The sequence below is a fragment of the Bombus vosnesenskii genome, unplaced genomic scaffold (genome assembly GCF_011952255.1).
Source record: "Bombus vosnesenskii isolate JDL3184/JDL3185 unplaced genomic scaffold, Bvos_JDL3184-5_v1.1 scf7180000016261, whole genome shotgun sequence".
NCBI classification, from domain to species: Eukaryota; Metazoa; Arthropoda; class Insecta; order Hymenoptera; family Apidae; genus Bombus; species Bombus vosnesenskii.
The window spans coordinates 581,709-607,544 of NW_022884330.1; the positions used below are offsets into that span (position 1 = coordinate 581,709).

At 45.0% G+C, this 25,836-nt stretch overlaps 1 protein-coding gene across 4 annotated transcripts; it reads right to left on the reverse strand.

The window, feature by feature from the left end:
* LOC117241665 (serine/threonine-protein kinase BRSK2) lies at positions 1 to 25,379 on the reverse strand. 4 transcript variants are annotated; one of them, XR_004495094.1, is made up of 14 exons: positions 25,280 to 25,379; positions 17,702 to 17,882; positions 17,214 to 17,354; positions 16,248 to 16,398; positions 15,759 to 15,974; positions 15,345 to 15,544; positions 14,873 to 15,103; positions 13,944 to 14,233; positions 11,298 to 11,449; positions 11,058 to 11,210; positions 10,804 to 10,978; positions 10,112 to 10,341; positions 8,699 to 9,619; positions 1 to 3,226 (listed from the first exon to the last, which is right to left on the reverse strand). XR_004495094.1 is itself a non-coding variant. In XM_033507630.1 (13 exons), exons 1-13 carry the CDS (start codon positions 25,377 to 25,379, stop codon positions 9,395 to 9,397), a joined length of 2,442 nt encoding a protein of 813 aa, XP_033363521.1. In that variant the 3' UTR covers positions 8,893 to 9,394. The 4 variants fall into 4 exon arrangements, 3 of the variants coding, with proteins under 3 accessions (XP_033363521.1, XP_033363522.1, XP_033363523.1); XM_033507630.1 differs by lacking the exon at positions 1 to 3,226 and having other exon boundaries at positions 8,893 to 9,619; positions 11,298 to 11,446; XM_033507631.1 differs by lacking the exon at positions 1 to 3,226 and having other exon boundaries at positions 8,893 to 9,619; positions 10,130 to 10,341.
* Positions 25,380 to 25,836: the final 457 nt, after the last annotated feature.

A 25,836-nucleotide genomic window follows, 5' to 3' on the forward strand; every position in this document is an offset into this window, starting at 1 on the left:
ATTAGTAATATTTGTTTATTAGTAATGTTGCATTATTATTACTTTTATACATATTTGATATTGGCCATCAACAAATATGTTACAATTTTTATCTCCCCACATTCTCGTGTTTATTCGTTTGCTTGAAAACTAACGATATTATTTTATAATAATACATAATAATTCATAGTCATTGCGTGACAAGTACCAGTAGTATTCGTTAGTACAATAACTGTACACTGTATTTGTAGTTTGCTTCACAAGTAAACTATAAAAAAAGTAATTGAATAATCGAATGAATTGTTATTCGATAAAGTGAAATAAAATAAAACAATTGTGATATCAATGTTGGTTACATCTGGTGGTGTAATGATCGTTTTTTTTTCTCCAAAACAAGGTGATATATACATACCCATTTAAGGTCGACAAGAAAGAAACTATTTAATCGATTCGTGGGACCGTGAGACACTCGAATCACAATATGCGTACACCGTTGCCGTGGTTTCAGGAATTGAACGTTTAAAAAAAGAAACTAGTTCTTCGTTATGCGGAACAAGGGTTTCAGGGCAGGATTGTTTCTTTTCTCTTCGTAAAAAAATAGTTTACTGCAAGTGCATCGAATTTAGCGCAAATCCCTAATCCCTCTGAACACGATCGTTCAAATTTTATGGAGTCAGTTTGCCGCTAAACGCGGGCATTTCAAAGGTGGTTAATCGATTTCGCGATCGATAATTGCATCAACTTGTAAAGCAACTCGAAGCCATATTCCTTTCTCGTGTTTCCGGCGTGGAAGTTTTCGAGTCTTCGAACATGTTTGTGTCTTCTTTCATAAAGTTGTACTTTTTCAAAATTTCGAACGATTTTATTTTATCACATACTCAAAATTGTCAATATATTTCATCGGTGTTTCATATATCGTTGAAACCGGCCTAAAGATCCATTGTTTGTATATCTCCTGCGACCGTTTGTGTGACGCGGTCATTGATTAATTCTGTGATGCAAATTAACAACTCTCAAATCGATGTAACCACTTTTTGTTAGGAGTGCTCTTTATTTGCAAAATAAGCGACAAGTATTTTGTAACTTCGTCGTAATCGGCTGCATATGGTGAGTACCTATGTATGTATGTATGTATATCATTGTTGTACTCATGCATCGATTAGATAGATCGTCGTCCCGTTTTTTGAAATTTCTTTTGTGAAAACCGACCAAAAGTTTAATACTCAAACATATTTGCACCTGCTCTAACGCTCTATTAGAAATGAACAAATTTCGAGCTTTCATCTTCTTGAAATAATAGCATAGCAAGGTAATGCTATTGTTAATGTTACGAACCATAGTTACTTTTTATGTTATTCGGTACACATCGAATAACCGAATGTATAATCGAAGCCTGTCTATCGAATTGTTTCTATTGTGTGAATATAGCGTTGTACGATCGGTTCCCACTAGAACTTCGACGGAAGTTTAAATTCACGCAGGCAAGTCAAGCGAAATGGTTTACAATAAGGAATACTTTTCAGAAAACACATCTTCGGACTCACAGCCGTTATTGTCAGTTGTCATGGACGTTACTAAATACTCGGTACATACAACGCGTAATTGGCAAATCGAATCGCTGTACCTCTGGGATCCTCTAAATAGAATATTGATTATGTATCTTTGATATGAACTGTTTCACACGAAATTCTCAGGTAACAATCGTTTTGTTTCGATACACGCATAACAATCGATAATAAACGTGCTATTTCATTTTTGGAACTTTATACAAAATCTTATCGTAACAAACGTCGGAAGTTACTCAGTTATCCAATCGGTACACATTGAATCGATAAATCGATAAATTGAAATTAGGAATTCGTTAGTTCGAAACGTCAAAATTTTTATTCAAACGATCATTTACAGATGGCCGTTATTCGAGAATTTTAAATTTCTAGACAATTTGAACTTTGAATAACGTTTGAAAGCGCCCGTAACTTATCACTACGATCCACTTCGTACGTCAATATGATTTTCTTTATCGTTTAACAGATTAGTATACTGCTACAATAGTGAAAGACTTCACACGAAATACATATAATCGATACTCACAATAGAAATCGAAGCTCGTTTGCACGAGATACGACTCGTGGATCCCTCGTGTACGACATTTCGATTTTGAAACTTTTTATCGTTGAGATATGCCTGTATTAAAGGTGTGTCGTGAGATTGCTAAATCAATCGTGAAAGCAATATCTTCGTTGCTACGGCTATGAATATGGATAATTCAGCACTAAGGGTTTCCCTATTGAAAAGGCGTTTTGATTTTTTCTTTCTTTTTAGTAGCAACGATCGCATAGTAATCTTGGCCAATAATTTTCCGACAGCCCTGAGCAACGTTATTTCGCGTTCGTACCATTTTTTTTGCGTTCCTACGACATAACAATATCTTCGTCAGTTGTTTTCGTCGAATCGGCTGTATAAGAAAATTATCGTTCGTCCCTTTGCACTTTGCGTAAATTTTGACGTAACGCGCTATCGCGTCAAACTTTCTATCAAACATACTTTCCCATTTTTTCAATTAAAATACGTAATGGCGTAGCCATATTTATAAAAGTACCAGATTATTTAGCATCGATTGTATCCAAGTTTCGTGAACACGGTACGGCACGAAGAATAATACCGGTACAAGTGCAAAGGGTAGGAAGTTGTTGCCAACCATAGGAAGAAAACTAAACGCGTGTTGCGTGTTAACGTGAAAAGCATTGAAATACTAAAAATCGGTGCACGGTGGCGTCTACGCGTAAACGGTGAAGAAGTCGGTAACCCAGCGAACAGTATAGCGTGAAAAGAAGCGTCTCCGGGTGTGTTTCTAGTCGATTTTGCTTACAATACAGCGATCAACACAGTGGAACTACAGATTCACGCCTTTACTAAACTTTACTAACTAGTCGGACGTCGTTGGTCGCGGCGTTAATTCGCGACCGTGCAAGATCGAATTGGCCGAAGGTGCGCCGACCTACCGTGCCAGGCAACGCTTCTATCTTAGGACAATGCTCCCTTTCCTCTTTTCCGCTTCTGCCTCTTTACGAGTTTACCGTTCGTTTCGAAATTTCACGCTTCTCCCTCTATAGATGGAACCGTTTGGGACGAATCTTTGAAGGCTTCCTCGGTGTGAACCCAGTCATTCGCATTTGAACGATGAAAATTTGACGCATTGCCAACATATTCTCTTTTTTTTTTTGCGACCGGTTACGATCAATGAAACCTAAACGAAGAGACAATCTGTGAGAACGATAGAGCATGATTCGTGGTATATGAAAAAAGAGGCGACGGTTCGATAAGATTTGGCATTCGTTCTGCGAGAGGAATCGAGTTACGGTGTCGTGTTCGCGATAAACGCTTTCGCTTGGAAACGCGTCAGTAAGTAAATCCGAAGGTGAATTCGAAGACGAAGCTGGTAATGATAGGGGAACGAAGTGTTTCGTTCTAGTCGATAAGCTAATTGGAGCGGTTGGCGAGCTCGAGAGGTTGGCGGAGGTTTCAGTTTCGTGCAGAGAGTAACGGAACGACGTTACCGACGTTCCCGTGCGGCAATCAGCCTCGTTCCAGCGGAAAGAATCTGATTTGCGCGTCAAAGCGAACATTGTTCGTAAACGGAATCGTTGATGGTTAACGTACGTGGGCAACCTTCGAGCTTCGTTCTTCGTTTTATCTCTCTTGCTCATCTATCCGTTGTGCACCACATCACGCCCGTACAGAGATTCGTAAATACACACGATAATTATACGAATGTGTCAGAAGCACGATAATAATCGATTAGTTTTAAACCTCGAGCGACGAGAGAGAATATCTTACAATAGGTAATGCGTTCATCTAGGCGCTACGATGCGTGCATCGCAGCAACCTTCCTACCGTACCACTCGCTCGACAAATCCAACGCAAACAGTGGATAGAGTGTTTTCAATGGTTTTTTTTTTTTTATTATCAATCGTTTATTTTCCATTATTTCTACGGAACTTTATATCTCCGAAAAAGTACAGCGAAAGTGATCGGATCGGTTCACGAGGCTGAAAGAAGCTACGAACGCGAGTTAGTCGTCTCTTCCTTTTCTTTTTTTTTTTTTTTTTTTTATTCAAAAAAGAAGCAAGTAACACGAGGATGATTCTTGTTCGTACGGATTTCTATGAAAAAACAAATTGGTTGATTGGATTTCCGTACGATCTGACAACGGTATTTCAATGATACAACGCTATAATCCGTTTAATCGGATTCCTTAAACAAGGCTGCCACGATGCAGGTTCGAAAGCATAGTGCGCCCGTGTGTATATAACAAAACGTCAACAAGTAAACGTGCGATAAATCAATCGATTGCAAATCGCCTTATAAATTGTATAAAAATCTCTATTTGCCTAGCTTAATGCCTTAAGGATACGGTATTGGGAATTTGTATAATTCCTACAGGTTTATGTCCAGTCGAAGAGACGCTGTTGCATTTATTATTTCTGCTCGGCAATCTCGTCTCTATATACCAGGAAAAGCACGCATGCCCTCTGTGCGCTGAGCGACAAGCACGGTGAATCTCATTCAGACTTCTTCTTCCATCAAACGAGTCGCCAGACTTTTGCAAATACATCCGAACAGTAGTATCCTATACGTACGTATATAACGGAAAGTGGATTTTGGTATTCAAAGTATATGTGATAAACGTAGATACGCGAACGATTTACGGTTGTGTATTTCGGGAAACGAATAAAATAGAGGTGAGAGAACGGTAACAGAAAGTAGACAGAGCGACGACGATCGATGATGATCCTGATCGTTTACGAGATACACGTTAGAACGATTCGAGTATTATTTTAACAGAGTTGATCGAAAAGGTGTGCAGATTCGATAAACGAAACGAGTAGAAACGTACATCAGAGAACGGTGGCAGCGTTTTTATCGGATCGAGACAGGTGATCGAAAGGAATCGCCGCGCGTCGGCACAGAGTCGCGTGAGGCAAAAGCGAATCGAAAAATAAATCGGAGACACATGAGGGATAGCGAGTATTATTAATTGTCCGTCGTGCGATACGCGTGACAGGTGAGGCAAGCGCGTGCGCCACGCGGCACGCCCAATTGCAAAGAAAAAGCAGCAGACAGAAAATGATGCCGAGCTATTTCATGCTCGACACCTGATCCATTCACTCGAGTATTCACCGAAGTACTTTAGTATTTTTCTCCATTCTTAAATTCGCACGATATAAAATCCTAGCTTAGTATGGCCGGTAATTTGTTTCTCCTTGTTTCCTCGTCTCCCTCCCTCTCACACCCCCTGCCTCGCATCTGTCTCTTTTTCCCATTCCCGTAATCATCCTACGAGTTTTCCCCCTTTCTTTAGTTACGTCTATGTTACTTACGTCTTACGAATGGTTTTACATTAATCCGCAATTAGTAAATAGATAACCGCAAGCTTACGTCTAAGTTGAATTTACGAATTAGTGGTGTGTGTTATGTTGTATGACGCATAAAATATCAACGAGTCGCTTCAGCTATCCAACAGCAATCTCTCCTCGCTCACGCATAACATACTCACACACATACACGCTCTCTTGCTTCCCCTCCCTTTCTCTCTTTACCATTTTATTAGTTTACTTGCGATTTCGCGTATTGCAAAGCCCGTTTTATTTCCTCGACACGCAACAAACGATCCGTCGTTCACGCTCGTACGCATTCTTCCTCTCTGTTTCTTTGCTGCTTCCATTCTCCCTCTGGATCAGAAGCATAGAAGGTGCCGTACGTCAAACGATTACAGCATCTTTTTATTTTCTATCTGCAAGCTTCTTAATGGAATGTTGTGGTACAAATAGAGGAATCGGTAAGAACGAGTAATCTAATCGCCTATCAATTAAACCAGGCTTACGTCCGACTATTTTTCGCTTTTCTGTTGTCACGACTCTCTTTGTTCGTCCATCTCGCCATCGTCGAAACCGGGTGTCATACCTCGAGAAGAAAACCCGAAACGTTTCCTTTTGTTGCAGTCGATTTTCACGAGGGAAAAACGCAGCGATGATACGGAGAGAAAATAATTCGAATCTCTTACGAGCAAACGTTACCCTATAATTTTGATCCGCGTCCCGTGATATAACAAAACGTCGTTGCGTCGTCCATAGGATCGCAACGAATTTTTACCTAGTGAAGACTACGACTATGTCGTTTTTCTTGGCAAAAAGAATTTCTCCGTTTTCGAAGCGTTGGTCGGAACAACGATCCGCATACTCCTTTCTCTCGATATAATTCGTACGTAGCTGTTTATGTAGGAACGAGTCGTCGTACGCCGTACAATGTACAATTTAAATATCTAAAGCGAGAGAGCTATCGGGGATCGTTAAGGGCTTCGACATTGCAATATTTTTGATTCGAGCGAACATCTAAGGTTCGAATTCTCTTGCCTATGTCTATCTAATCGCGAAAACTTTAATATCACTAACGCCTCGTCTCGACTCGTCTGCCGTTAAGATTTATCGATCGAGCATCTACTAGAATGGCAAACTTTCACGGGATCCATCTCCGATTGCTGCGCCGTGTATCGACCGACGATCGAATTACGGAAACTGAAAACCATTCCCTCCTTTCCGACGACACTTGCAACGCTTCTTTCGTTGTCGAGTACTACCACTCCGACCGTCTCGAACGTGTCTTGCTTCTCGTCGAAAATTACGTTACAACATACTCTGGCTAATCTCCCGTCCGATCGATTTTAACGCACGGAGCGTAGTGGTTCGCGAACGCGCAGTTGTTTTCCTCGAAATATTTAACAAAAATATAAACGCTAGGCGATTTTGCACGATTCGATATGACCGTTTAACATTCTAGAGTCGATCCGTTTGTAACCACGTGGGTCGCGTCGACCAGGGGTACACGGGCGTTTCGTTCGGTTCGTCGAGACTTCTACGTTCGGCAGGATTCGACTTTGGTTACGTCTATAGCGAGCCTTCGATTAAAAACGGTGCTCATCTTTTGCTTTCTATAATCACGTTCACGATGCATTCGTCGTTCCACTAAGAAGCCAGGATTATTTTCGAGATATGTTTCTGTGTATTGAGAAAAACGTGTACGATATTTAATTATAACATTTTTTTTCTTTTCTTTTGAAATCACTTATCTCTATTAGTCTATGATTAGAAACGCTAGATTTCATCTTGCTGCGTTCTCTCGTCCCTTCTCTTTCCCTCCGTTTCTCATTTTCGTCGTCTATTTTCGCATAAGTAGCAGACAAGAAGCCGTACGCGTTGCAACGCGTCGCTCGTAAGTGAAATCTACTTATACATATATGTACGTGTGTGTGTGTGTGTATTTATATATATATATAAATTGTTGATATTTATATATATATATATATATGTATATTTATTTATTTATTCATTTATTTATATATTTATATTCGTATTTATATATTTATATATTAGTCTTTTTGAAATGTTTTCTCGTGCGTGCAAAAAATAAATCTCTCGACGCGATCGTTGCGTCGCGAGTGGATTTTCTTCTTTTCTTTCTCCCTTAACGCGTTTCTTTTTCCTACTTTCCCCGTTGATCCTGCGTTTCCCTTTTTCTCTCTACTACGCGCGTCCCGTAAAAGTTATAGAAACATCGCGAGACAATTTCAGCGACTCGTTCGTAAAGTTTGCTGGTTCGCGATCGTGTACCGAGAAATAGGAGCTGGCTGTAACGGCGAGTCGCTGATAAGACGATCGAGGATTCAAAAATTCCAGATTCGAAATTGTCAGCATGCGAAACGATGCGCGATCGAAAACGTGGCTTGTCCGCTGTTCGAAAATTTCACGAGAGCGAAGATGGAAAATGCCGACGAACGTCAGAATCTTCCTGTTTTTCGTCTTTATCTCCGCGCAAAAATACGCCTATCAGTTTACACTAGATTCTTCGAAGCACTAAACAAATTAGAAAGTATCGTCTTTATCGCGCAATGTAAAAATAGCGTTAATGTGAAACGTCGACCGAACAAGCGTCTCTTCTCCAGAGTTTCCATTTTCCCACTTAACTCGAGAGGTTTCGTTTCACAAAACTTTAATATTTACTCCCATTAGTGGAACATTAGTTGCATTACTTTATATTTGATTAAGGCGGCTTGGAATCAATATTAGGGTATTTTTGCGTATAAGGCATATATCCGACTCTTTGTTGTTTCCGATAAAACATCGATTGCCTGAAGCGAGTAAGAAAGACTCGGTGTCCGCGAATTCACGAGTAGTTGATCCGTTAGATTGCTCGAGAAAAACTATCGACTGTTGGAAACAAAGGAAGAAAGAGAATAGCGCATACTTATGGCGAGAAGCGCGTAGAACGTTTGGGCGAAAGTTTCGAAACTCGACTTTCGGATAATCGACGTTGTATAATGTTTCGACTCGTCGAACAATAAGAAAATCGAATAGCTTCGTCGTATCTAATGGTCGACGCAATAGCAATATGCAACAAAGTCGTTTAAAGAATCGCCTAAAGATGCAACTAATTAGCGTCTACGATGAACGCAACCGTCTCAACGATGTTTAAAATCGAAAAAGTCGGAGAGGTTAACAGAAAATCGATTTCCATTGAGTTCGACTCGACGAGAAGTTCGTGTAACTTGAAACCTGTCCGTACGACAGTCGATTTTCGCTTAATTTCTCCAACTTTTTCTTCGAAACAAACGAAAAGGTAAAACGAAATCGCTAATTGACGATACACAACAAGATATACGTACCGGTAAACCATTCTTACAACGGCACGATCCGACGTATACCGGTACGATGTCACTATTGCACTTCACTTTCAGGTAAAACCGTGCTACGATTTGACAAAACGATCACACGATCACACGATCACTATGCAAACGAAACATCAAAAGAGAAGGATTCGCGTTGCGGCACAAATTTCCTCCGTCGTTTTTGCCAGTCGAATATGCTTTGTGCACGAGATGCGTCGCCGAACGATCCGAGAGTTGGACGTCGAGCATTTCCTTCATATTTTTCATCCGAATCTGATTTACTCTCCTTTCACACGGATGTCTCGTTTCTCTGGTCTTCGTCTCTCAGAACGACGACTATCGTCGAACTTTTCCTCAGGATCGTCTCTCCTCGATCGCTTTCGACGCTCCGAATTTATCCGTTACAATCTCTCGTTCGTTTGCTCGCGACGTAAGGAAGTCGTGTCGAGGTATTTTTATTCGATTTTTCGGTTAAATGTCGATCTCTCCTTTCGGATCGGTAATGCCTCCTTGAAGTCTATTTCGTCCTCGGCCGAAGCTTCGTCTCAGGATCGTTGCTGCCTCCCCGGCGTTGGATCGTTTCTCGATCGGAGATAGAGCGAGCTGCTCGTACGAGGGTCACCAGAATCTCTGGGCACTGTCCCACAAGTTCTTCAAGCTTGATCGAAACTCGAAACGGAAGTTCTGGTAGTATCACGCTATGTTATTGCCGCTCATCGTTGTTACGCATTTTTTCTCCGGCGTGTTTTGACTCTCCGAATTACTACGCACCGCCTTTGTCGGACTTCCAGGAGTCGGCGTCGCGTCGCCTGGTAACGGGTTGTTGTTGTTCGTTGACGTGGAACTCCTGCGACCGTTCTCGCGGGTCGGCGATTTCACGTCAAACACGGAGGTGTCCGATTCGATGTCCGAGTCGATCTGAAAACAGTAGTTCTCGATTCATCATGTTTCCCAAATCTCGATATTGTTATTGCGTGGGACTAGCTACGACTAATGCGTAATTGGCTACTATACGACTGATAATGACAGCGGAACACGGTTACTTTTTAACGAGAAAAATCATTTCGTTTCGTCTAATGGCTTGTCTCGTCAATGGGTTTGCTAGCGTGCCAGCGGCTACTTGGCTATTTGCATCTAACGTAGTTTCCGGTGCACAGCGCGAACAACAGACGCGTTATTTTCTACGCGTGCCATATACTACGAGAAGGGACTACGAAGGTCGTGAATCGCACGAGCAGGAATTTGTCGATATCGATACGACGAGTACATCGAAAATTGGCTCGACGTTCAAAATTAAATAGAAGGCTATCACCTGTCGTAATTGCTTTCCACGAAGAATGATTTTTGCGAGATAAGGAAAGAATTATCGCGACAATGATGCGAGCGAGGAGGAAGATGACGATGCACTACCTTGTTGAAACAGACTACCTGTCTGGTAGCTGGGTGCGGGCTGAGAAATAACCGTTCGCTGGTGTCGCTACCGCAGCTGGAACTTTCGCTCATCTCCGTGGTAAATTTTCGAGATGCTCGCGGACTAGGCGGTGCCGCGCGGCTTTGCCCTCCCAAATTTATTCCTACGCTTCTCGAGCAGACCTGCGACTGAATGTGCTCGCAGACCCTTCGAAATCTTCGGATGTTTCCTGAAAGATAAAACATCGATGGAAAATTGAGTCGTCGAAATCGGGATGCAACGGGATTACCTCGTCGAGTAGACGCGCGCGGTGTAAATCAAGCGGCGCGCGAACGAGCGACAAACCGTAAGAGAAAAACCCGAGAGCACTGCGACTTGTGACTTGTAATTATACACGCGCACATACGTCGACAAGACGGCAAAATTCCACTGGCCAAGGTAACATCGATCTAGTTGCGCTTGGACGATTGCCAAACGCCACCACCTTACCGATCTACCCTTGTCCGCGGTTTGTTTCCGAGGGTGCTTCGTACCCTCGGCCGTCCTTTCGTATCGCCAACTCGATATTTCGCAAATTAAAGTCGCGCGCGAAATTCTCCAATTATCCAGGAGGCGAAAAAACGCGAAAGCTCTTTACTATCGGAAATGAAGAAGGTTGGCGTTGCGATGGAAAATCAGAGAATTCGCTTACCGCTTAGCAGAGTAAAAGTAATAGCGAACAATGGTTCGTTCGGCTGTCTCGATATGGCGCTAATGTCCACTTGAAAACGGACTTGTCTTTGGAACATTGCCGGCGCCGTACTTCCCCTTTTGTATTCCACTTTGAAGGACATCGGCGAGCTTACGCTGTGAGACAACTCCGCTATCTGTTGAACGAAACTTGCCATTAACGTGGGCCCGTGTAAACAGCGTACACGAGCGTACGACGTTTCGATGTAAACTTACCGATAAAAAGGCGTGAATCAGGTCGGCTTTGACGCTGGCTAGAGCCTTCCCTTTTACCAGAATGGTGAACGTTTCGTCTTTCTCCGTGGTCATCAGACTACCGAACCATGATTTCTTCGTAAGTTCCGGGGAGGAATCCGGCGTGAGATGTACCTTCGCGGAACAAAGCGAAGCACGTTTAATTTCTATTCTTTGCTTTCTCCGTTTCGTTGAAAAAGGTCAAAAGTCAAGAGAACCTACCTCCTCGGCGCTTGTGAGCAACTTGCGTCGATGAAATCGGGGACTGCCAAGGAACGAGTTCTTGATGGTCGTCAACCTCGATCGCCAATGATGAGCGCTAGATCCGGCGCCGGTGTGCGGCGAGCCTGGCGGTGTAACGCCGACCGCGACTACTGCGAAACGGACTATTCTTTACCTGTACCATCGCGTATCCTTTGCGTTTCGAAGCGAACGCCAAGTTACAACGAGCGACCATGATCTTCGCCACGACGATAACAAATTATTTTGTCGGATAGAAGGTAAACGGGTTTAATCGAATATTACGTGTATTTTTAATTGCGCGCGATAAACGCAGAATCGGATGTTTGCGTTGTACGCGAAGGCGGTTAAAGAGCAAAAGAACGCGTAGCATCGTCTGGAAGAAAGGATGCTTCTTCCGTGTTTCGGCCGATCACGGTGTTGAAAAGAGGGAGAAAAGAAAAAGAAGAAGCGAGTGAGCCACATAGAGGCTCGTCGACGATGAATGCACGCGTATCCAGTCTTTAACAATGATACGTCATACGCGGTGTGTGCTCGTTATGCGGCGTAAGCACGGTCACTTGCATTTTTTAAAATCGTTCCAGCTATTAGCTCTTTCTGGCAAGATAAAACACGCGCACTCAGACAAGGCTTTCGCCATTTGCCCCGTACAAACACTCTGGACACCTGCGCCTCGTTTCAGCTACTTTTACCCGTTTTACCAGGTTGCAGATCAAACGTTCTTCTCTAATTGGATGTTTATTTATGCCAATGACTCTACTCTCTGTAGCGACACTCGACAGTAAACTTTCCAACGGTTCTGTCCCGTGGCTCGCTACACAAAGACCCTATCCTTCGGACAAGACGATTGCCAGATGTCGATACATTCTTACAGAATATTTTCAGCTAGCCTAAGGACCCGCTATAGACCTTAGGATTTATTTAACTTAAGGTCCTCCAAAGGGACAAATAGTCTTTGTCTTAACAGTCCCTATACCCACTACGGGAAGATGCTGGAAATCTGCTTTTCTCACGTACGACGCTTGCCGCTAGCAATTTTCTCTCAGGGGCGGTTAGCATCCTTTTCCAACCACCAACACGAAATTAGCCAATTAACAGCGACGTCCATTTCCCTCACTTTCCGAACCAACGCTTTCCTCAACGAATCCGATGATCTCGTATCCTTAGACACACCCCATGATAGTTTTCCTATGCAGCATCATCGTGACGGAAAGTTAGTCGTTGGACGCCTGTCCGAATTGATAGTTGGTAGTTGGCAGCAATCGCTGATCCGAGTTGCACGACATCTTAGGCAACCATCGTCCGAACTTGTATCGCATATCGAAACGCATCGACCCGAGTTCGAACTTGTAATCGCGAACCGAAATTAGTAACCGCGAGTTTTACGCCACGTGTACACATAGAATATATTGTTAATTAATATTTATTGTTAAATATATTCGAGTGTTTCTTCAGTACCTATCACGACATATCACCTCAAACTGGTGACCCCGACGTGATCGACAGCGAAAAGAGGTGTGACCGTGATAGGGCTACCGAGACTTCGATCATCGCGAATCTAAGACTGTGGCAATCTGGATCTACGGCTACGACGAACACGGAACGGCCCTTCCTTCGGGTCTACGGTCGCCGGGATTTGAACTCGGGTCCCGAACGTTCGTAATCTAAGGCGCGCGCTAACCACTGCGCTGCCGTCGTCCCGTGGTAGTTAGTGTGGAGTGGCAGTATTTGTTGTCGAGTGCCGCCACATCTCCGATCGAAGTTTACGAGAAAGCTCCTATATACCGTCGTTGGTGGATCGCGTTTTTTAGCAGATACATCAGGTAGCTCCAAAAGTTTCTTTCGTTTTATAAGGAAACAACAGATGCGCAACATTTCTATTATTTTTATTGAATTACGTATGATCCATTTTGTTCTATGAAGACGAAGACCACGACATTTGACAGATTAGGTTTCACGTTCGTATAAAGATGCATCGTTGTAAAAGACACGTTTGTAAAAGAAAGACGCTTTTCGGACGACCTAATGTATTTTGGTACGCTTCGTAACGTATAAATGCATCTTCGAGCTTTGAGCCAGCTAACTAGTTTTACGAGGATTTACAGTCGATTAATTCGCGAAACACAATCTGCAGGGCACTTCGGAAGAATGGATTATTCATCGAAATAACGTAACCTGGCGGGGTGTATCGATTGTGTAGAAGGACATCGGATAGTTTCTTGTTCAGCGATCTAACGCTTGGTTAGATAACGCCATTAAAATCTCGACGTTATTTCTGCAAAGTGTTTCGTAAACTGCTATTAGATCCTCGAATCGGTCAAGCTGTGGTGTTACATACCGTAAAGCGGTAATTTCACTTATCCTTTGTTTCCGCGCGTCCTGCTCGATCGAATCCTCGTCGAGCAACGGGACCAAAGACCCGTAGAATAATCGGGGTTTGCCCCGAACAAGAAATTCGATTATTAGCGTTTTCTAGGCAAACGATCATCCGTTTCTTCGCGTTGGATTATCGCGAATGACAACGAGGAGGTTCCTTTAGGCAAAGTCTCGTAAAACGACCCGATCGATTTTTATAACGCCGAGTAAAACTAGAAAGAGAACAAGGGAGAAAATAATGCGAACGCTCACCCTGCTGGACGTCGTTTATTTCTATTCCCACGTTGGGTAGAACCGGAACAGGAGCCACGACAGGCGGTGTGCTGGTGTTTCCGTTGCCCGCTGCAGTTGTTACCGCCGACAGCCGATGAGGACTCATCGTCTGGCCTAGATGCGAGGTCGGTGGTGCCCTGTGAGGACTTAGCAATCCTGCGACAGCGTTCGAGCCGTGCAACGGCGAACTACCTGGCGTCGATGCGTGCGAATGCGACGCGTGTGTGTGGCATCCCGTACTTGGCGAACGACGCGCATGATGCCTAGTGCTGGAAAAAAAGAAAAGAACGTTTCGTCAGTCTAATTCGCGACAGGTTTGAGCACGTTTGAGACAAAGATCGTGACCAGAGATAGACAGATGACTCGAGCGTCCGCTAAAGGGTATTTGTTGCGAACAACGTTGGCATTAGACGGGATTATAGCGACAAGTGGTATTAGCGTCGGTCCTGATCCGCCCTTGAACGATCTGGCGCAAGCGTCTAGACTTTAGAGAACGATATTCGAGATATTTGGAAGCCGCGACTCGGACCAGATTGTGCGTTGTTTCGCGAGTTTGGCGTTCCATCGATTCGTTCACGGAATCGGTTCGTCGCAGGATGCTCGAGACACGATTCTAATCGAACGAAAGCTAATCGTGCGAACGAAGCTCGCACGTGACACGTCACGAGGGGAGAAAGCAAAGAGAACGGAAGAAAGGTACCTAAAGGGAATACACGTGAAATCGTACACGCGATGCATTCGCGTCGGGAGACCAATCGCGGTGGTCACGCGATCGTGAACTTCGACGAAGCCCGGAGATAGTAATTCGCGAAACGATCGAGCGTGTCGCCTAGCCTAGCAGCTTTTCACACAGTGGTCGATCCGATTCGTGATACGCGACAGGAACGATCGTTTTCTATTCTACTTACCTCGACTGCCTTCGAGGCGTTAAAGGAGAACCGTGACTGATTTCGCCGAGATTCAGGGCCGTGCTACCGTTTACTCGACACGTGTCCACTCGCTTTCTCGGTGGATCCGCTTCCAATTGTCCGGCGGATCCTCTCATGCCTCCTCTCATTACTTCCAACTCGTCCTCGCACGCTGGTCTTCTCCGTTTTCGCTCCAACAGTAGAAAATAGATCACCTTCTCCGTGTTATGGCTGCACCGAGAAAACCGTAGAACGTTAAAAACGACTGAAACTGTTCGGAGAATACGTACAGAAAATTGAGATTTAGATTCTTTAGCGATTGACAACTTTTTATTTGTCAACGCTCAATAGGAAGATATCTCCTTTGATTTTTAGAGAAACGCGCGGCAATGGGACCAAGGAATCGAATGGAGACAACTAATCTCGAGGCAAATTGCTAACTTTGTCTTTTCGTTCATGCCATCACGCTTACTTCGGGCTGAGGAGTTCTTGAATCAGTTTGTCCCGTTCCTTGAAGCAACCTAAGCTCGCGATCGCTTGCAATACGTCCGGGTCGATCGCCTCCACGGACGGAATAACGTGCGTCTGCACCACGTCCATCATCGACAGCTCTAATTCTAACTCGCCTTTGCCCGCCGCCGTCACCCACACGTGCCTGTTTATCTCCGCCAGCTGAGGAAATTCGAAATTAGGATCCGTTGCCTGCCGCACCATTTCTCTCGAATTTAGCCCGTTAAACGTGGGCGCCGAGTAGTCGGCTTGTTTTGTGACAGTTGCATGATCGATGCAACCGATGGACCCTTCTTTCCACTTGGAATCCTTTTCGACCAATCAGACCAACCGTTTAACGGACCAACAACGAGATATTAAAGCGAAACTAACTTACCGTTAGTCTCTTGTCCGGATCGACTTCGATCATCCCCTTCAGCAGATTCTGACATTCGGGCGGCACGAAGTGCGGTATGTAGAACACGCCTCGTTTCACTTTTTCTAATAATTTTCTTAAGTTGTCGTCGTCGAAGGGCAACGCACCTACCAGAAGCGCGTAAAGTATCACCCCGCACGACCAAACGTCTGCCTTCCTTCCGTCGTATTTCTCACCCTGCAAACGCGCAATTATTCCGTGTTTTTCCCCCCTTTTAATTAAATTCCCGACAAACGGGAACTCGGCTAACGATAAAATAGTAGTAACTCGTCTCGATGGTTTTGTCGGCGGGCGGCAAAAGGGAAACGCAAGAAAGCAGAATGTGTATTTTAAAAGACCGCGATTACCGTTTCGTTATCAATCTTTTCCTCCTTTTCTACGGCTAACGACAGAATTATTAAAGTTAGGCAGGCGAAGCGAATACTCGCGCAGGCTAGAGACGAAACTTACTCGAATCACTTCGGGACAGGCGTAATGAGGAGAACCGCAGCTGGTTTCCAGCATGGAGCCGGCAGGTTGCAACGACGCCATTCCGAAATCCGCTATCTTGATATTATTCTTCTCGTCCAACAACAAATTTTCAGGCTTCAAGTCTCTGTGACTGAAAAGGAGAAACCCGCGACCCGGTTATATCGAGTGGTACGCTCCACGCGATACCAATTATTAGGTTGTCCGGAAAGTGTCTTTCTTTCAAACATGTTTTTTACAACAGTGCAGCCTCTTACAAACGTGAAACCAAATCTGTGAAATATCGCGATGTTTATCTCGATAGTATAGTATAGTGCGTAATTCGACAAAATAATATAAACCAATAAACGTTGTGCGTCTATTATTTTCTCATAAAACGAAGGAAACTTTTCGGACAAGCTAATACTACAGCGTTAGGGCGGCTACAGACGCGGGTCTTCCCAAATAAGTCGGTCGAGTCGACTAGTCGAGTCAATTTTTCCGTTCACGTACAGCGACTTACTAGAATTTCTAGCCGATGAAGCCGTCCGTGGCCGCCCTTACCCTAAATGGTGGCCCGGTTTAGGGTCACGTAATTTAAATGTCCGATCGATCGAAACCGATGTTATACGGTGTTCCTGCGAGAAATTAGGTCCGTTTCTAGATTTATTCGATCGTGGTAGGTATCCCCGATGTTATCTAGAACTTGGGAGACCCTTCTAGTCTGAATAAAACTCTGTTATCGAGTCGTCGTTACATACGAAATTAATGGAGAGAAATTTCGCATCGTCCTTCGATATGGTTTTTGCGTCGAACCAACTGACCGAGATTTCTTTGGATACGCTTTGGCGACAGATTTACCAAGTGTTTTTCGCTTGCGTATTTCCACGAAATATCTCTCTTCGACCCGATTCTTTTCAAAGCAACGTTTTTATATATTCGAATAGAAGAGAATTTCACATTACTCACCAAATACTATGACTATGACAAAAATCTAAAGCAGAAATGATTTGTCGAAAAAATCTCCTCGCTTCCTTCGGCGTTAGTCTACCCTTTTTCACTAAATAGTCGAAAAGCTCCCCGCCCGAAACGTGTTCCAGAACAAGATATCTGAAACGAACAAGCGCAATTTCAGTGCTGGTACACTCCGACTTTTCCGAGCGTGTATTCTCTTCTCTGCCACCGTGAGTAATAGGTCCCGTGAGTAAAACACTTTTGTCTAGTCCGTAGATTTTCCTGTTTTCCCACTCACTCACTCACTCTCTTTCTCTCTCTCTCTCTCTCTCTCTCGCTCTCTGAGTTTGTCCGAGTCACCGAATACTCTCTTTTTCAAACGGCCGAATTAAAGTTCAACGACTTGTGCAGCTTGATGAATCTCGGGCGGGTCTCGGTTTTTCCTCGACTCGCTCAAAGCGGGAAAATTCGCGGAAAAATTCAGTATCTTTCTAGGTACTCACAGATATTTCTTGTTCTCGTATACGTCAGAGAGGCCGAGCACGTGCGGATGATCGATCAGTTTCATAATCGCGATCTCCCGTTCCACCTTCATCAGCACCGACTCTGACAATTTTTCCCTGTTGATGATCTTGATCGCCACCTTCTTGCCCAACACACAGTGGACCCCGAGTTTGACCAATCCTGAAGCAAACGTGTTCGCGATTAGCTGTTTCCTTAATTCGACCGATACGCTTTCGTCGACGATCGTTTTCGGAAGAAACTAAAACTTGAATTCTGTTTCGGATTCTGTCTCGGATGGCGCGACGCCGCGTCGCGTTGCGTCGTTGCTTCGGAACGTCGTATCACTGCGAACGAAGTAGCCCGGCTCGAGTGGTACAGTCGTTTTTAGTCGGACAATCTCGCGAGAGAAAATCTGAAAAGCTGCTGAGTAGGGTCGCGGCAAGTAGAGCTCCTTGTGCAAAGAGTGGCTCGTTGTATACGGCCTGGATCAGCGCGATCGTCCTTCTTTGTCCGTTTCGCCTTTTTTTTCTTGCTCGACGAATCTTTTGGGAAGCGAAAAAAACGAACGGCTCGATGTTAGCCGTAAAAACCGTTTGTTCCGTTAGTCGCAACTACTTTGTTCGTTTTAGTCGCCGTTGAGCGCGGCTTTCTCTCGATCCGCGTTGTATCGCCAGGGCAAAAGGCAATTCATACCGGTGACGTTGTGTCGCCATTGAGTCTACTGCTCTTTTAAAGCTACGAGCAAGTTCGTAAAACACGTTCCGTACGACGATAACAGTGGAAAAATGGATACGATGTACGACGCGTGACGTATTTTTTTCGAGATTCGAGTCAGTGTTCGAGAACCTTCTGCATGATCCTATGTATGCACACTTTCCTACCTCGGTGAGCAAACAGAGAGGTTTCAGCCGAGTGATTTCCAGTTGCTTCCATTTGCTAAATCACGGAAAGTTTTCCAGCAAGGACTTTGCGTCGAGCCTGGCTTACGTTACGCGCCATAATTCGATTGGTAATTTCGCTAATTTCACACGCACGCCAGCCAAGCGCTTTGAACGCGAGAAACGCGACCACGAGATTGAAAATCGTAGAGCAACGCAACGACTGTGATTCTTTGCTGGAAGTTGAATTACGGAGTTTAAGAGCGGCAGGGGGAAAAAGTAGTTAAAATCGTGACAAAGAAGAACGGAATAGGATACGCTTTTGTCGTTGTCAACTTTAATCGAAAACATACATTTTGTGCTTCGAGTAAATCGAATGACAAGTTTAAATTGGATCGCGAGCATTCTCCGCGCGGAAACGCGCAAACTTAAACGATTCGACGTATTTAGGGTAAATTCTGGAATATTTCCGTTCTGCCGCCAACGGACGATCGACTCGTGCTTATCGTTCCAAGCGTGCAACATCGTGTCGTGCCGCGCCACTGCTCTGTCATCGTGCAACGATAACGTCGTTGAAGCGGTTACTTTTCCTTCTACGATTGCAATTCTGCCGTCTTTTGCTTCGTTGTTTCCGTGAGACCCTCTCGTCCAATTATTTCGCCAAGATAAGTAGTCGACTGCGGGCGAAGGGTTGTACGGTGAACGGCAGTTTCGAATCGAGTAATCGCGAAAGCTACGCCGAAGATGTACACGGACGACGACGAGACGTTTGGAGCGGAAATCTGGCCGGGTAGCTAAACGTTTGAAACGTTTCGACCACCGCAACCCTACTCCAAATATCAAACGACAGCCCATGGACCGGTTTACGGGGCTCGTAATTAATTCGCGAATGCACCCTCGTTCGTGAAATTACTTTTCAGCCTAAAGATACCGATACAGACACTCGTCAGCGGAGTGAAGCACACGTTTTCCAAACTTGATCTCTGTTCTTCGTTGTGTCCGCGCGCGCTCCACTGGTCAAAAGCGTTTACGAGCGTTCCACGATTACGCGGAGAGTCTGTAATAAGGAGAGCGTCGGATTATTCGACTGCCGTTAACGTCAACGAATCGCTCCAACGTTTTAGAACGGAAGGCAACTTTGACGTTGGCGAAATCGAATTGCAAATCAGCTATGATTTATTGGGAAATTATTGGGAAGCTGAATACGTGGAAACGAGCTGTTCGTACGGCCAAGAATTACGGCTCTAGGGCGTAGGTATTTGCGACGACAAGGAAAATGAAAGATAGACGGAGAAAGGGAAAATATGATGGAACAGATAGGAGGGAATAACGCGGAAAGGAAGATTTATAGGACCAGCTAAATTGGCTTAAACCGTCTCCGAAGACCACAGCGACGCGATGTCTTTATCCGTTTAAAAGCAGCCGGCTGTAGGCTCCTCCCTCCTTTTGTTCTTTAAGTAGAAGGGCAAAAGAAAAAAAGAAAGAAAAAAAGAAAAGAAAGAAAACGATGCAAAGAAGCGTCGGCGACGGCTTAGAAGAATCGAACGACCTTCGTCAATTAATTAATCGAATGGCCTTTCTGCGAGTCCGCTTTTACGATTTTCCTGCTGATTATAATTCCTCTTCCAATTTATCGAGCATTTCATAACGCTCCAGACGATTTTTCTTTGTCCCTATTAAACACGACCTATCCTCGTTACGGCCACACATTCGACGCTAACGAATCGGAATTTTGTATCGAACCGGATGACGGAAAAATTGTTGGCGATCGACGCGCTCCAATCAACCATCGTTTCGTATCGCGTTTCGTTGCGAACGGACAACGGAAGAAGGTCGCCGGTACGTTTCGAACAGCGCGTTTAAGCGATCGCAACCGCGATCCACGTGTCGGTAAATCGGATGAAAATTTGGCGAGGGACGTGGACTGGTCGCGCTCGCCAACAAATCGACGAGAATTGCATTAGCGTCGCTATAGGGCGTTAAAGTGCACTTTCCCTAACGACTTGCATCACGCACGATTTACCGACATCGATGCCAGCCATTTTCCCTCGTGGAAATCAATCTCTCCGAAATTTACATTTCGACCGTTTTGTAACGCAATTGGTGCCGTACCTACGACACGCAACTGTCGATAACGCGTCGCTGTTTCCTCGATATTCTTACGGTGCACGAGTGTACGTTGCGTCGACGATAATTCGATAACGCGATGACGATGGGAACACGTTCTATGTACGCATCGTCGATCTCTCGTTCTCCGATCGTTACGTTGCTCTCGCGATAAAACGCGATAAACGGGAGGCTGCGATACCAGCGCGTTTTCACCTCAAGGTCGTTCTATTTTCTAGCCGCTTCATTATCGAGTGTCTAGCTGATGGAATATTTAAATATCGGTTAGTAATTGCGCTACGATATTTTAAATATAGTCCTCGCGTAGGCAAATGCGCGCGTACACGAAGCTAAGTACGTATGATCGGCCGTTTTATGGTATAGAGCAGAGAAGCCCTGCTCGTGCCGAGGATACGTCGGGGACGACGACGAGTCGATCCGAGCCTACATCCGTCAAGGTACTGTTCGCGACTAATTCGTCGAATCTGTGTCAGACCATCCGTGTCGACTTTCCATGCTGGTTATCAGCCTGGTAATCTTGTATCGCTGCTTATCGTCGAGTCTTTTCTCGTTTCGATGCAACGAAAATTGCAAATCTAGCGTGGCGTCAAATCTCTAATCTGATCCACAGAGTTGTCAATCAACGTCGATTCAAAATGAAGAACAAAACGCGCGGCGAGTTTTCCTTTCGATGGTTCAAAGGTATAAACGAAATAAATAAAGCTGGCGGATACGCGGCCGATATGCACGAGCGAAAGACAAAGCGTCTACGAAGCGTCAAATATGGTCGCGAGATTCTCGAAACGAGAATTTATTTTAAACGCTATCGTCGACGATTCGCTCGGCCGATGACCCACGACGCAACACGCAAATGTATTTACCGGCATCCCCTTTTCGTATTCGACAGGACCGCGTTCGCCAACCAAATCGAATTATATCTCGATGTTTCACGGATTGCACGCTTCATCGAATTCTCTTGAGTTCGCCAATGCACGAACGTCCGCCGTGCGTCTGTCACGGCTTTATCGGCAAATTATTATCAATCCAGGCGTATATTAATTCCAAAGGACTTCTTCGTTACTTCCCTTCTGCGAAATAACGCGTTCGATGAACGAGAATCCGCGACACGACGAACAAGAGCGCGCGATCCTTTGCTCGAGGACGAATTTCGCATTCGATGGAAGCTGATCGTCAAATCTCTACTCTGTTCCTTTCGCCTTGGCATCATTCCGGCTTGTCGTTGTTGTCCGAATAGTTCAAGGTTTGCGCGTATAAGTACAACGCGTAGGTAAATTATCGCGTGGGACGATTTCGCGAGGAAGAAAGACAAGCGGATTCCGCAGTAGTCCAATTTTCCGGTTTACCTTGTTCCAACGCGACGTGACGTGGCTATTTGATGATCGAAACGCGCGATCTCTCAAGGATATTTGGCAAGCAAATCAGGTTAAATCGTCCCTATGGGAAGCAGTTGGCCGCTTGGCAGATTTAATAACGTTCCTTTCTCATTTCCTCTTTGCGCGATACGAATTCGCCTCTGCAATTCGTTTAATAGCAGCCAACACTTTGCAACTTTGAAAGAAGCACCGTTTACTACAATTTTATAATTTTAACCGCGTGATATTCGGTCGCCCTCGCTCGTCTAATTCTCCGGCGTCGACCACGAAACGGACGCTTTTCCCGTCTGTTCTAACCGCCGAATAATTTTTATTTTCAACCGTTTGCTATTCGAATTTCGTTTAATTCGGACCAATAAATCGACCAGAGTGGCCGGCCCGATCGTAAAAGGAAGACGATGAAAGTTGACACGAGTACGAGGAAGAATTTGTTTTGCCGCATAACGTTCGATCGCATCGATTTGTCGCGTCACGCCCTGCGAGCTCTCGAACTCGTTCATCTTGAAGCGCGGTCTCTGGACTCGAAAGTTTCTTACACGACACGGGCTAACTATAGCAATAACGACAACGGTAACCTTCGCTCGCGGGACGTCTTCATCGATTGTCGCGGTGTATCGCGTGCACGCGTACCTGTGCTTCGACCACAAACGAAAATTGCCATTCGGTACGCGACTCGCAATTTCATTAGATTCCACTTTACTTCGTCTCTCGTGGAATTCCGTTCCTGGATACAGAATCCGCCAGGATATCAGCACTGGAACTACCACGCCGGTCAGAACGACTGGTTTTACAATTTTATTTGAAAATTTCTACTTCGTGTTACGTTTTTTCCCGTCATGATGTAATGACTTTTGCAACGATAACCAAAGAAACGATATAACGAATTTTATTTTCCCTTTTTCTCTTTGCTTCTATTCAAAATCAAAGCAATTTTGTGGTTACTTATACCAATGCCAGTGAAAATGACTGGCACTTGTCAAAGTGTAAGAGGGTCCTTCAATCTGTTTACCGAAACCGAACTAACCAGTTGCCTCGTTTCCTACGACTTCCCACGCGTTTTTCAAATTTCTGTCGCGTACCGTTCAATACGACGCTGTCAATTACGAGGAAAGTTCCGGATCGATCACGATGCCGACGCTGGAACTACCACACCAGTGAAAATAACTGGTTTTACGATTTTATAAACGTGCCAAGCCTTCGTTTAGGGATTATGGTCCCGGATCGGTTGATAATATTAAAAATGTACTACACAGCGTGGAATTTCTTTTGTAAGAGAGTAATAAATGTACAAATATTCGATACAGTATTTTTCAAAGACCGGTCGTTTTTGCTGCTTTTGATAGATATAGCTTCTAGGGTTAGTTGGCAGCGTGGGAGTGTGCCGTGTCGCGTGATGTAAATCCCCGCGAAACAGCACGATTTTCTACTCGAACGAACTTCGTGCTCGTGCGTTTGGTGGCAATAGAAATCGTCGTTCGACGCGAAGTCGAGTCGAGTAGAGACGAAGTCGGAGCAAGAACAGAGTCTGAAGCGCGCTTTGTAACATTATCGTTCACTCTCGCGGGGGTGACGCACGCTTCTCCATCGGAACCTGTTCCTGGTTGTCCTCTCCTCTGTTCGTTGTACGACGTAGCCGCAAAGAATCACGTTGAACGGTCGCGTTTCTCGCGAAACCACTACCTTAGCTCCTTTGTAACTTCGTCATGAAACGTAATCGGCTTTAATCGGTAAAACATGACGAGTTCGCGTTTTCTCAAAGTCCTGGCTTTGTCTTCGTTCCGTACAGGTCGATACAAGGTTTCCATAAGCAAAATTACGCGAGAGAAGAAAAGACGACGTCCGTTTCAAAGCTGAATCTTCGTTTAACTCACCAACTACCGACGCGGAATTCCGTATTGGGTCTCGTTCTCAATTCAGTTTGCCCGTTTTTGCAGCACTTTCGTACGTGATTCTCTAGCCGAGTAATCCAATATTTTCAATTCTAGCAATCACTTTCTTGAGAAAATATATAGAAATAGAGATGGACATTGTTTTACGTTATTTCTCGATAGATCACGGATGGGAATAAATCGCACAGTTGTAACATAGTCTCGCTTGAAACGAATACAGTGATTTTTACGTATGCCACGTTGGAAAATATCGCACTGAGTCAGGATAATCTGGTCGCGGTCGTCCGAGGGTTAATCGGTCAACCTGATTACTGTGTAGCACGACGATTGTTTCAACGATTGTCTCGACGGGCTTTTGTTTACGCGGCCGAGTTCACAGAAACAGTCGCCGGCTCGTAGCACGGAAAACTGTATACGCGGCGAATGAAAAGCGCATTCTTCTTCCTCAGGGAACCCGTTTCTTCGCGATTCTGGTCGCTTTGGGGGTAACGCAACGCGTTAAAAGACGCCACGTTAAAAGCGCTCGCGGCAACTCGTCCAAGAGGTGGGGTAACTCCATCCTCCTCTCTCTTTCCGATCCAGAATCGTTCTTTAACCGTGTAACGAAATTCGTTTCCTATGCAACCCGGTTATATTTTCCACGGAACGCGATTATGCCGCTGGATACTCTGTGGAAAACCAAAGGCACGTCCTTGGACCGTGGACGATCGAACGAAGCGTAACAAGCAGCCCCGAAGATCCTTTCTCCTTCGAATCGATCGATGTACCGACCGAAAAGGAAAGCTACGAGATCGTCAATGGAAGTCACGTAATCAGCCGGTAAATTATCGTTTCGTGAAAAGTTAATAGCGCGCGTTAGCTATATTTCGTAACGTAAATAGAACGAGAGGGGTCGTACGAATTTCGTCGAAGGCTCGATGCGACTGCGTGCTATGATATCTCGCGTGACCGACGTTGCATCACGTTGGGGGTGATACAACAATGTGCAAACCGAAACACGCATCGAGCTCTATTTATACCGTAGCCATGCGGTTTACTAAAGTAACAACCTATAGATTCCGATATAACGGTTAATTCGAATTTATTCGTCCAAAGACTGTCTCTCGTTCCAAGACGAGTAGCTTAAGAGGAAAAGTCGTTCGTCTCGTCTCGAGACATTGTTCTTCCCGTAAACTCGTCGATGCGGATTCTTGGCGTCAAAGATCGAAAAGAGTCTCGATCGGACGAGCGTGGAAGCTTCGCAAACAACGTATCGTACGAGTCGTGAGATCTTTGAGGTAGAAAATGCGCGAGGGATCCGCTGCACTTACCTGTCTGGCCTTTTCCCAAGGTCTTCTCCAGTCGATAAGGACCAACGTACTGATGGGTCTCCTGGGTGTTGGACCCGACGGGGCTCTCCTTGCCCTGCATCGTCGAGCCACCTTCCTCCTGGTCCGCCAGGTTGGCTAGATTATCCTAGAAACCCTGGCTTGCCGGTAACGAACCTCCTGCAAACTTCCTTTTACCACCCACCCAGCCAGCGTACCGGCCTCTTCCGCTCCTTTCTTTCCCTCTTTCGCTTCCTCCTTTCGCTCCGTTCCTCCTTTCTCCGCTAGACTCTCCTCCGGTTTTTCTTCCTACGATTGGTCCTCTCTGTTTCGCGTGCTGCCCGTCCTCGCAGGATCACTCCGTGACGGAGCGGTGTTTCGTGTCCGCGATAATCCACGGCATGGCGATCGGCCAGTAGACGACGACCGCTGGCAGATCGTTCTGCCGGATCGTCGAAGGGAGATACCCCCGTTCCTTTCGACGACGAGCGAGAGGACACGGGTGGCGACGGCCACGACAAATCGAAAAATCGACGAAACGAACGATCACCCGAAAACTT